The 13,479-nt window shown below is 40.0% G+C and overlaps 1 protein-coding gene across 1 annotated transcript in view; it reads right to left on the bottom strand.

The window, feature by feature from the left end:
• Positions 1-13,172, bottom strand: part of TRHDE (thyrotropin releasing hormone degrading enzyme) — a gene marked incomplete at its 3' end in the record, with an annotated part of 290,068 nt that extends 276,896 nt beyond the window's left edge. The window contains exons 1-2 of the mRNA XM_014461473.1: positions 12,614-13,172; positions 846-1,119 (exon numbers count right to left, since the gene is read on the bottom strand). Coding sequence (XP_014316959.1) covers positions 846-1,119; positions 12,614-12,936 — 597 coding nt within the window. The remainder of the gene's footprint in view (positions 1-845; positions 1,120-12,613) is intronic.
• Between the last annotated feature and the right edge of the window lie 307 nt (positions 13,173-13,479).

Genomic DNA, 13,479 nt, shown 5'->3' on the forward strand with positions numbered 1-13,479 from the left:
TTGGCAGAACTTATATGTACAAAATGTTCACTGAGCATTGCTGTTAATCATTGACAATCAGAAAAATAAAAACGTTCATCTATAGGAAGATGACAAATTTTGATGTATTCATTCAACCATTCTATTCAGATAAACCACAAAAACATAATTTTAAGCAAAAAGTAAAATGAAATGAAAATAAGTTGCAGAATGCTATCTATAATATAAAACCACTTATATGAAATTTTAAAGCATGATGTGTATTGTAAATGGATAGATATGTACTTAATAATTACATAATAATATACATGGAAATGGCAAGACGCCAATTCAGTAGAGTGATTCTCTCTAAGGAAGAAGGCAAGACATGAGATCAGGCAGGGTGCACAGAGAGCTTCAATAGAGAGCTCTATCCAATATGTTTTACTTCTTCAAAAATTAATTAGACTGAAGCAAAGATGGTAAAATATTTAGATCCTATAGAGCTGACTAGTAGGTATATAGAGTGTATTATGTTATTCTCTACATTTTCTGTATATTTGAAATGTTTCACAATAAAAAGAAGCAGCTTTCCCAATCATATAAATGCTTCCCAAACAAACAACAGCTATTCCAGAGATACCTAGGAGATGAAGAGGGACAGGGATAATGGGGTTGGGAGTAAAGGAATAAGAGAGCTGGGTATAGAAGAGACATTCCTCTCTGACTTTTTGAAGCTGAGAAGATACTTTTTCTCCCAAGGGTTAAGGAAAGAATTCAGCTATATAAATGTGAGGAGGATAGGAATAATTAATCCATTGTTAATCCAGAAATCATATTACAGAGTGTACATAATCCAAAAACATCATTAAGTTTAAAATACTTACTACAACTCCACTCTTGGTGATAGTTTCTCTGTATGTGAAGTTGCAAATAGCCCAGGCTAAGTAATACGTGGACATGAGAGGGGTCTGTGAAAAGTGATCCGTAACCCATCCATCTTCCTCAAACACGGAAGTTTCCACTGGCATATTGGATAAAGATAAGTAGGTTGCTTGATGCTTGATGCTGATTTTAAAAGTTGCCTTGTAGATGGGCTCGTCAAAACAAGGAAATGCTTTTCTGGCATGTGTAGGTGAAAACTGAGTAACACCAAGGAATCTGGAAAACAGAAAATGACATTCCCAATTACATTTATGGCTTCAGTTATGATCACTTTACATGTTCCTATTGATAACATATTATTGTCAAATTCCAAGGTCCTTTCCTTTTCTGAACCAAACTTAGGTTCATGTTTAGCATAAAAGCACAATACACATATTTCCCCAACAATAAAAGTTCTTTGGGGAAGTTTTTGTCTTAGTTAAAAAGTAAATTCTCAATCCAGAGAGTGCCTGTTAGACAAAACACTATACTCTACAGACAACTCATTGGCATCACATTGGCAAACACTGGAAAATAATAATCCTCTTGTTTGGCATGCCTCCCTTTCCTCCCTGAAGCTGAACATTTAAAGTCAGTGAAACTAAAACCCAGAAGTTGTCATCACATATGTATAGAACATAGACCATCACTGGGAAACACCTGTGTTCTCAAATTTCATCATGACCTGATTTTAGTAAGAACATGGACTTTGGATCCTGACAGAACTTGGTCTGTATTCTGGCTCTACAACATTCTTAGCCATATCATCCTATACAATTACTAAATTTCCCTAAAGTGTAGTTTTTCATTGCTTAAAATAAAATAATCTTGCTTAACTCAGAAAAAAAAGCTTTTGTAAATCTTAAGGTGGGAAAAAAGAGAATGCAAAGCACCTATCATGGTGAATAGATGAATAGCACCCAGTAGGCAGTTAATAAACAGCAGCCAGTCAAAAAATGGCAGCCACTGATTGACAATATCTTCAACCTTTCTTAGAGCTGTAACATATGTTTACATTGAGTAATGTAGACACCATTGCTTTTTCTACTCATAATATATATTTATTATATTATGATGTTAATATAATAAATATCTGTATAATAAACCTGTCAATGTATGTATCTGTATACATATATAAGTGTACATACAAAATATATTTAATGCCCTCAAGTTTTCAGATCAAGCTGCAAAACTGCTTATTAAAATGCTAACTAGAAATAACTTTTTTTCACAGTTTAGGATTACAAATGAAAATGGTCATATTAAGGACTTCAAGAAGGACACTCTTTTAACTTCAAAAGGTCATCATTTATGAAAACATTCATGACAAGAGTTCATTACACTTTTTTAACAATACGAGTTGCAAAACTTGATATAACGCAAGTCAATATCAGACTCTGTAAAACATTACTGAGTTCTAAAGTTATTTCTTTAAAAAGCTCTTTCCCCCTTAAGTAATTCTGCCACCTCTCCCCTCACCATCATTCAAGGTAAACATGGTTAATCTAACATGGCACACTTTCCAACTGAGCCTGAACTTGGCCTCAAAATTCTCAGCACAGCACTTCAGGCAGCTACTCCCAATCAATAGGTGTTGATGTGTGTGTTGAACCTTATTGGCGATCCTTGGCTCAAACCATGAGTTGTAATTGTTGAGACCATTTTAAAATTATAAAGCTTACATTTATCATTGAAAGCCTACTTTCTGAAGCTTCGTTTTGAAGTAGGGAAAAATAATACATTTTTAAGATTAATTGTATACTGACTTTCAGAGAAAGAGTTTTGATAATTATCTTGGAAACAGTACTGGACTGCCACATACCCGTCTTGGATAAATTACTTAACTGCCTGAGCCTATTTTTTCATTAATAGAAGGAAAACAATGATGTTTTCTAGGCTTTCCTTACAAAACTATTGAGACGATAAAAGGAGATAATATATGTAAAACAAGTTTTAACTATAAATCTTCAGAAAAATTTAAGGTTAAAGTTGGAAGCGATCTTAGAAACAAACTGTCCAACTCTCATGAATTTCTAAAATGAAAAAGTAGTTCCAGTAGGATTAAGTGATTTGTCCAGAGTTACACAGGCAATTAGTGTAAAACCAGGTCTAGAATTCACTTTTTCTATATGTGAGTAAAAGGTAATTATATTTCAAAAACAGTAAAATTAATCTTTAGCCATAATTTATAAACAATGTTTTAATTCAACTGTTGGTAATAAAAGTTCTTTCCAAATTTGCCAGTCATGGTAATATTTTCCCTATTATTTTTACTGATAACAGTATGATTTTTGCTTAATATCAGTACCTTTTAGTTAAAATGTACCCATTTACAATTCTCTCATCATATATTTTTGTCTTATATAATGTTCTTGAATCTTATCTTTCAATATCATTAATTAAAATGTCCACCAAGCTTGATATTTCTCTACTGAGGCTACTTAAAAGATATCTATGAGATTTTATATATGAAAAAAGTGTTCTCTTTTAATTTTAAAGTATCTGAGAACTCCAATTCCAATCATTGCACAATTAGAAATTGTCTGCTCTTCATTATTAGGTACATGGTAGAATTTTTTTAAGATATAACCACTTTGCCCTTAAGTTCTTTGTGATCTAATTGAAAAGAATATCTATATTTATATATTCTAATACTAATAATACTATGGGGAAGGTTCTACAAGAGTTCAACAGAGTGGTTGCAATTAGAATGTATTAGTCATTATATAAAAGTCAAAGGTGTCTTTGGCACTAAGTAATTAATGGGTAGGAATTTATTAGATATAGAAATTCTAAATACCTTTGGGCTAATGGGAAATTAATAAACCAAATATTTATGCAAAAAATCACATCTTGCAGTCTCTTTTTGCCTTACATAGTAAGTAAATGTGTTAGTAAAGCTAGCAATGTAAATAACTGATTCTCAGGGTTGAAAGGAACTGAAGAAATCATTTAGTGATTTTTTCTGCAATTAATATTCTTAATGAATTCATACATACAGTATATATCTATACACAGAGGGCCAAAATATACTCTGATAGCGTCTAAATGAGAAAATACCAATTTCACAGTCTGGCACCTAAGGATGATTGCAATTGACTTTCAATTCAGTATTTAAAAAATCAAAAAAAGTCCCTTGGTAAAAAAGAGCAGTAGGGCTAGATTACATGTAAGGTCTTTTCCAAGCTTGAGATCCTATAACTGAACAAAACTTAGACATATATTATTCCATGAATTTGATGAGGTTAATTACACTACCACTAAGTAGCTTTTTCCTATAAGTTCTATAAATGCATGCTCCTCTCTTTTTTTTTTTTTTGAGTATTTAATACTGAGGAGAAATATCTTTGCTTCCTTCCCTCAAGGAGTTTATACTCTAAATAAAAGAAATTAAATATACACCTAAATAGGTCATGACAAAGAAGAGAAATGTAGGAAGAAATTACATTCCCCTACAGCAGGGTTTTTCGATATCGGCATTACTACATTGTAGGTTGGTAATATTCATTGTCCGGGACTGTCCCATGCACTGTGGGATGTTCAGCAGCAGCATCCCTGGCCTCTACCACTAGATGCCAGTAGCACCACCTCCTCCCAGTTGTGACAACCAAAATGTCCTGACACTGCAAATGTCCCCTGGGGGGACAAAACTGGCCCAATTGAGAACTACCAGCCTGAAGAACTAAAGGAAACATAAGAATTGGTCTTAAAGCCCAGGTAGTATTTTAAGGGTCATAGACAATGGAGAAGTGAGCAAGTTGACTATGGGCAGCACAGAAATAAGCCTTTAAAACAACTTTGACTCACATATTGAGTTTGCGCCCTGTCTGCTCTCTTACAGCTTCTGGGTTTATCAGATCTCAGTATTGCCAGTCCATCTCTAACACCTCTCTCACGCTTGATAGTCTCCTTTCTAACAAGGAGGTCTGATTTCAGGCTCAGGGCCCAACAGTGACTGCTGGGTTTCAAAATATAATTTTGTCTTCACTGCATATATTTTACAGTGCTCTTCAGTTGGTGGAAATAAGACTTCTTTTCTGCTTACTGGCATTAAAAACATCAAAGAGGGCTCTAGAGAAGGTGATTTGGGGTAGAAAATAATGAGTTTGGATTCAAATAAATTTAAGTGAGTCTGAGGTAATAGGTAGCAGGACACAAGGTAGAAGAAATATGAAAATATCATTAAAAGTAGAAAACCTTTTAATATATCAAACAGATATGAAATACATATGTAAATACAACAAGAAGTAAAATAAAACAGCAGGAGGCAGAAGTTAATGGGGAAGAGTATTTTGTTATCTGTTTTTTCCCTTGATTTTTTAAACAAAATAATTTTTTAATCTTTTAATGAGTCCCTCTATGACCATAAAAAATTCCACTTCCAAAAGTGACATCCTGAAAGTGTCATTCCAAGAACGTCACTTTAGCATAACTAGAAAAATATGAATAACAAACCTGCATTTTAATTCTCTTCTATCTAAAATAAATTACTTGATTTCTTAACAACTTGTCTAGTTGACATTTTGGTTGAGCTAAGGAGAGCTTAAAGCTCTATATTGCCTCTGAAGGATATAAAGAATTGATTTCTTCTTATTTCTGCGGAAGTTCACCAGGCAAGCTACTCGTGTCAGGTCATTATGATAAGATTCAGCAGAAGTAATGCATTAATGTTGGTTGATATTGCCAAGAAATTACAGTATGTGATACAAAACAATTTCTGTTCCATTATTTTCAGTTTGCCTTTTTATAAAGTTAAAATATGCAGAGGCAACAAACATTTGCATAGCACTGTTCATATTAAAAATTGATTCATGACTTTTCACTGTGGAACCCACCAAAACCAAGAGAACCTCACAAATGGTGTGGCGTATTTCAGAGGTTTCCGTTTTGGCCACTTCTATGCATACCACACACACAGTACAGTGAAAAATGGTCTTTGAACTTGCTTCTGTTGAGATTGCAAATTGCCTAGCATTGTCATAGTTTAATATTGGTAATAAAAACTCCCAAGATCTAAAGAATATTTCTAATGGCAATCTAGTTACTATTCAACTGTTTATAGTAAAATAGGCACAGTTACAAGGTCATGGAAGTTACACATGTCCCATTTAAAGTTAAGGCTGTTAATCAAAATGCAAATTATTGCTCAATGAGAAAACATTTTAAGTCAAAAAGCATGTTGTTTAGACTGTGTGTTTTTATGTACTTCAATGAGTCATTAAACCTCTGCCATTTCAGAAGAAAAGTACTCCTGCTGAATATTCAGTGCTATAAGCAAGCGTGGAGTCTATTTTTTTAAATAACCATTCTAGTAAACTAAAAACATAATGCAATAATGCCAGCAATATGTATGTAGGAAGTGGAGCATGTGTGAATAATCGTGTTATAAAAACAGAGCATAACATCCATAATTGTTTTCCTATTTATGTACTAAATACTCTTATCAAAATGAGTACTGAGTGTTTGATCACCATTGATGAAGAGTATTATGAATACATAACATTATTGTCCTGAGCCATAATATTAGATTTTCATAAGAACAAATAAACTAGTGTCTGAGACTCATTTGTTGGATATTGGAAAGAGGCAAAGCCTGGTGTAAGGATTATAAAGCACTGCCACTGTCAGAATGCCAATAAAGTCTTGAGAACAATATCAAATGACTGATGTGCCTTTCCCTTGGTACTCGGGATGTGTCTGTCTGCTGTCCTGGCTTCCAGTGACAAGGGGCGCATCCTCCTAGCCCTCCCATCGCTGGTTTCTGCTGTTCTCCCTGCTGGTAGAGAGCAGTGCCATCATCCGAGAACTGTGCATCCTTTTGTTTCCCACGCCCTTCCTGCTCCCTCAACCCTCTCCATCTCTCAAGTGTCTGAACCAAGCTGGGGATCTATCTCGCTGTGAAATACCACAGCCTTTCTCTTCACTCTCCTCTTCATGGGGAAAGGGCTCTGTTCCTTCCTCTCCTGTGTTTTGAACTCCGCTAAGGTGGCATAACAAACAGCAGTGGAAGGAATGTCCACAGTGGCCATTTCCCCACCGTCTTGCTCCTCCGGGGAAACCCCGAGGCAATACATTGGCCCTACCTGACCTCCTACCAACCCAAGTAGTAGCTCTCCAGCCATAGAATCATAAAATATTAATACCCACCTAAGTGCTTTCCAATTGCTGGACCTGTTCTAAATGCCTTATTTCTTAACTCCTGTAATCCTCACAATAACCCTATGAAACGGGCTATCATTATCACCATATTCCAGATGAGGACACCAGACCCAGAACAACTAGGAAACGTGGGCAAGGTCACAGAGCCAATCAGTGGCAGAGTCCGAACATGAACCCAGGCAGTCTGGTTCCAGAGTCCCTGAGCTCACTAAACACACACACGTTTCCATCAAGCAAACAACCAAAGTGGCTTGAACATGTTCTTAAAAGGGATAAAAGGTAACCAGCAGCAGTCATTTTAAAATGCCATTCTTTGTTCATCCTCTGATTTTTTTTTTTTTTGAGGAAAGATCTCAATAATTAAAGTAAACCTTCACACTGCAAGTCAACACAGGGCCTCACCGGGAGGAGTGGATTAACCCGTCTCTGCACAACTAATGCCAGAGCTCCTTACACCCTGGGCACTCAGCATCCAGAGGCTGAGAAGGCGCACCTGCAGGCAGGTGCACAGGAGGGGAGCCTGGGGCCCTTCACCCCGATTCAGCCCCACCCAATCATGCCCATCTTCCTCTACCCTCACAGCCCAGCCACCACCATCTAGCTGTGCCTGTTTATGAATCATTTCATATTGTCCCAGAAAGTTGAGAAAAGCAGAGAGTATTTTTCATTTTTATGTCCTCCCAAATTCCATGCAGTAAAATTCTTTCTATTGGAGAAAGCATCCACTCCCTAGTGGCAGAAAACAGGGTTGCATGGGACTCTGAAAATCTGGAGGGACCCAGCCACTACTGCAAATCTGAAAGGATGTAAAGGACACGCAATGAAATTGAAAGAGCAACATTGACAGCGATGATGATGATTATTGCTGGTGGCTGGGGGGTGAATACGGGGTGACGGAGGAATGCCCTTCCTTACAGACTATAAAACACGTATGCATTAAAGGTAAATCATTTCTTCCTCACTCTTTCTATACCATTCTTTGAAGTCATGCTTAAGTAAATGAGTCTTAGTCTTGTGATCTTATCAACCAATGTCACCATCTTCTGGCAAACCTACACTGATGCCTGGTACTGTTGTCTCAAACCCATCCACAGACTCAGCGGCAAACTTTGGTTTAAGGAAATAAACATGTTGTGCAGACCAAACAAATACAGGGAAGCCAGTCACAGGTCTGCTTTGCTTGAAAGAGATCCAGAGCAAATAGGCCCTGATTGGAATTGCTCTGAATAAATAAAAACATGGTTGAACTAATTTAACTCTTTTAGAGAAACTGTATATTTTATTACTCTCCAGGGTGATCAAATCAGATGGCACCATGGAAAAAAACACGGCAAGACAAATACCATTATATGGATTTTCCTCCCTGACTGATTCATGAAATGGTCAAAGCTTTTTTAAAAAAATATTTTCTAGATTTAGATTAGTGGTGGCATTTTGAATTGAGACCAAAATTCAGCAGCATTGGACTCAATTTGGCCATATGGTTATGTGTGCCTGACAGGAAAACAATGAGCTAAGTCCATTAAGGAACCATATAAAAAAGTTCTCACAGAATTTTCCATTCAGAGCCTTCTGTAGGGGGCAAAAAGCTACATACAGCAACTTATTCATGTAAAGCTATTTCCTCACCAGAGGGACTGGGAGAGATGAAGTTTCTTTCAACATAAAAGCAATGTGGTAGTTTTCTTGCTTTTATTAAATATCATGATTATTAATTAATTCATTTCAAAAAAAGGACAAGAGATGAAACCCTATATACTAATACAACAAAAGATCAAGTGCCTACCCATAAAAACTTCTGTGCTCTCCACAAAAGCGTGTTTTGGGGTTTTTTTTGTGTGTGTGTGTTTTTGTTTGTTTGTTCGTTTTTGTCTTTTTTGCAATTCTTTTAGAGAACTGCAATGTTATTTTCCCATTTTACTTGGAGATCACAGTTTCTCTCTAAATAATCCTTGATAGAAAAAGACCTATTTTTATGCTGTCTTCTGGCACTGTGGCATGTTATAGACCCAATCAAAGATTTGTCAAAGAAAAACAGTCTCCCTTTTGAAAGTGAATAAAATGTTCATTTACTTTGGTAAATCTCCTCTTTCAATCAGACCATCTGGATCTAAATTAAGGTACCCAACTTTGAACATGGGTATGCTCACCATCTGGCTACCCAAAAGCGGCAATTACTTCAGGTAAATGAACATTTTACCTAATTCTGAGCAAGTATATTCTACTATAGAATTCTATGGCATAAATACACACCCTTTTTATCTGCCTGTTACACACTCACTTGAGGAACAAGTGACTGTGTATTCTGCCTAATGGAGATAATTTACTGCTGTGTGTAAACATTTCAAATTTAAGAGAATTTATTTATTTATTTGCAATATTCAACAAGTGATACATTTTCCCTTTAGCCAAATGGCCAACAGAAACGAGAGGATTTGCCTCAAATAGAGAAACTTTGGGTTTCAATGGGGAACTTGTCTTCCAACCTTTCTCCAGGACAGTATGGGAGCCAGGAAAGGGAAGTCTTCCCTGTAGGACAGGACAGGACCCCCTCCAAAACCTTCCAGAGCTCAAAGGTACACGGCACATGGTGAAATCTAATTTTCCTGCCCTCACCCAAATTGTTTCTCTCAGACCTCTGAGCAAGGGGTTGAAAAATCAGATTGGGATATTAAGGAGTTGTTTCCACACAGGCTAAGGGGACTGAATTGTATTATTACTCTTTTAAATATTTCAAGTTGCTTAACGTGACCCCTCATCGGCAGATTAAGTATTTATTTTCATTGCAGAAATTATCTGATAATTAAATTGGCAAAAACGATGACTTACTAGAAACCAAGATATTTAATCATTAATCAAATGAAAAGTCTGAGTCTGCATCGGTGTCCTTTTGGAAAGTGTGTTTGAAAATGTCAATTTACATTGCATTTTGGGGATGAAAACATCACCGATAAAAGTTCAACCCTGGCCGAGTTCCCGATAATGGCATGTTTAAAAATGCTCCCAGTTGTTCTAGTAATAACAACAATCAAAGATAAAGGTTAATATGTATAATGTTGAGATAATTGTGAAATAGTTTATTCCATTTCTTTTGCCTTATCAACTCCAGTTATCAACATCCAAGAAATTATCATATTCACTCTGGTATGCAAGGAGGAAAAAAAAGGGGGGGGGGGGGGGGGGACAAGACTTTCTCTAAGATGCTGTTTAGAAATAAAACCACATTGGGATCTCCAGAAACATGGAATTCCACATTTCTATTGGGAGGCAGAGTTTAGCCACATATGCACTAAACTTTCAACCAAGTTATCTGCATCTTTGGAGAAGCCTTAAGAAGAGAGTGCTAATACAAATATGCACCATGGGCACAAGAAATCAGTTAGGGTCAAGCAGAAACATCTGGTCTTTTTGAAGAGTCCTGTTAATTTGAAAGCACTGACCAAAGCAAGCTCAATTCCACCAAATCTATTTTGGCATGGCTCCAAAAACAGGATTTGTTGAAAGTACTTACTTCACCACAGATTGATCAGTAATGATATGCAGCTCCCACTACTGACATTTTGATACAACTAGTTTGTTTCTATCCCTAACATGCAAATTTGCCTTCTATGCCTTTATCCTACATTTGATATCGTCGTGGGTTTAATCTGTATGCCTTAGAACAGCGGTTCTCAACCTGTGGGTCGCGACCCCTTTGGCAGTCGAACAACCCTTTCACAGGGGTCGCCTAAGACCATCCTGCATATCAGATATTTACATTACGAGTCATAACAGTAGCAACATTACAGTTATGAAGTAGCAACAAAAATAATTTTATGGTTGGGTCACAACATGAGGAACTGTATTTAAAGGGCCAGAAGGTTGAGAACCACTGCCTTAGAATATGTTGGAGGAAGTGGTGGAAGGGGATTTAAATTGTCCACATCTGATCTTAGGAGAATGAATAATTTATACATTCACTTAAAGATTTTAACTATCATACAACTACCAAAGCATTGGACAATTTATTTATATGAGGTTACTTCATAGTACTCTATAAATAGAGTGTTCTCCCCTAACACACTAGAATTTCCCCAGCCTCTTACACAATAACTTCTGGAAGTTTTCAGACAACATGAGCCCTAGCCCAGAAATCAGAAAACCAAAGTTCAAGTCCCAGCTCTCCACTGACAAGCCTGCTGCCCTCAGGCACCCTGGCTGCTCAGAGCCCAGTTTTGTGCAGTTGGGAGAATGACTTGAGAACAAAGGAGGCTCTGCCAGTGGCATCATTACTAATATCCAACCTGCCTCAACTTCTAAGGTTGCCAATTTCATTTTTTGGTTGTTCATAAATCCTACAGCCATTTAATTAATCAGTTATTTTTAATGCAATGGATTAGGGCAAAAAGCAAGAATAACTTTTTTATTCACTCAGCAATATGCTTGAGGGCTTACTACCACGGACACGGACACTCGTAATAGGTAACATTTACAATGAATACTCTAAATGCCAGGTATAGGGTCAAGTGATTTTCAGTGTATTAGCTTATGGACACCTGCAACAATCCTGAGGATAGTAGCATTATTACCATCCCCAAATTAAAAATAAAAATATGGGCTCTGGAGCCACACAGCCCTGCTTGAGTTCTTGAGTTACTTGAGTTCTCTGTGCCTTCATTTCCCCATCTGTTATACATTACGCAATAAGCACTAGAGGTAATCAGGTGTTGGTGACTCAGATTAATCTCCTTGCTCAAGTCTGCGGCTGGGATTGGAACCCCGTGCTGTTGGACTCCCAAGTCTGAGCTCTAACAAGTAGAGCCAGACTCTCAAAAAATGAAAGATTACTGCCCAAATCTAAACATCAAGGCACTCACTAGCAAGGCATTTGAGACTGGCCGATAGCTTTCCCTCCTTTCACCAAAGGAGTCAGAAACTCAGGAACAAACACCTGGAAGTCACTAGCCTTAGGCTGGAGCTGGGGGCACCGGGCGCGGAGGTACTCACCGGCCCCGCCCCTTTAGTCTGTCACCGGACTGGCTCTCTCTTACTACTCTAAACCTCAACTTCCAGTTTTGGAAAACTTTATGCAGCTAAAGCCCATTCTCTGCTCTGTGCCTGCCAGATAATAGGCGAGGTGGGCATTTGGGGGGTAAGGGATAGGAAGGGGATTTGCCCTGCCCTTTCCTGCGCTGACATCTCCCCGATAAGCAGCTGCCCTGGCCTTTTGTCGCTAACTTGCATTTCCTCGAGGGTAACTTGGCAGACTTTTGACGTTACCCTGGCATCGCTCAGATTACACACTAGCCTTAAAAAAAAAAAAAAAGAGGCGAGCGCTGGCTGGCTAAGGAACTTGGACGGGGAGGGGTTCGCCACTGGTGAGTGAGTTTGTGGAGCTGGCAACAGTGAGAGCTCCGGCATCTGGGAGACCCTGAGGGTTCTGGGTGATCAGCCTACCCCACCTTCACTTCTCTCCCCCACCCTTCGCTGCCCCGGTATCGGACGCCAGGCGGTTCCCGGGGGTCGCCGGCCGCCCAGCGGTTAGAGCAGCCTGGTGGGGTGGGGCGGTGCCCGGCGCCGCCTCCCTCCGTACCTTCTCTCCCCGTGGAGCACGTAGGAGCTGCGGAAGAAGCCCAAGAGCTCATTCTCGATCAGGGCGTTGTAGATGATCTTCAGGTTGTAGTTCCTCTGCGCGTCCAGGGTCCTGTTCAGCACCACCACCAACACCTGGGTCTGCGGGTAGAGGAAGAAGCCGGCCACCGGGACAGCCCCGGCCACCCGGTCCTCGGCCACCTGCACCTTCTCCACGGCCACCCGGGAGGCGTGCAGCACGACGTAGCGGGTGGCGTTCCGGCACGCGATCTCCACGTTGACCTCGCCGGCGAAGGTGAAATTCTCCATGAAGGCGGTGAGCATCAGATTGTAGTGGAGCGGCTTGAGATGGCCCGACAAGCGCAGCTGCGTCCACGGCTGCCCGGGCTCCTGCTCTTCCTCCGACGGCGGCTGGGCGGGACGGGGGTCCCAGGGGGTGGCCTCCCCGCCCGCCTCCGGCGGCCAGGAGTCCCCCGCCCAGCTGGGTGGTGGGCGCCCCGGCAGAAACCCGGGGAGGCTCCCGGTTGCCACCCGCGCCGGGGGGAAAGCCGGGGGGGGCCCCCCGTTTTGGGCCCCCGGGCGCGGGGGTTGGCCCCCGAATTTCCTCGGAGAGCCAAAGTGGGGCGGGCCCCGCCAGGCATAAGGGACCCCCGAAGCGGGCCCCCGGATGAAAAGGGGAAAGCCAAAAACAAACCCCTTTTTCCCCCCGTGAATTGGGGCTTCGGGGGGGGGGGGGCCCCCCCCCCCCCAGGAGGCCCCCCCCAGGGGTCCGAAAGCCCCTCTTGCCCGCCGGGCCCGGAAGCGGGGGCCTTTTCCCCCCCATTGGTGGCCCCAAAAGGTGAAAGGTTTTTTTTTAAGCCCCCCCCC

This window comes from Myotis lucifugus, unplaced genomic scaffold (genome assembly GCF_000147115.1).
Source record: "Myotis lucifugus unplaced genomic scaffold, Myoluc2.0 scaffold_156, whole genome shotgun sequence".
NCBI classification, from domain to species: Eukaryota; Metazoa; Chordata; class Mammalia; order Chiroptera; family Vespertilionidae; genus Myotis; species Myotis lucifugus.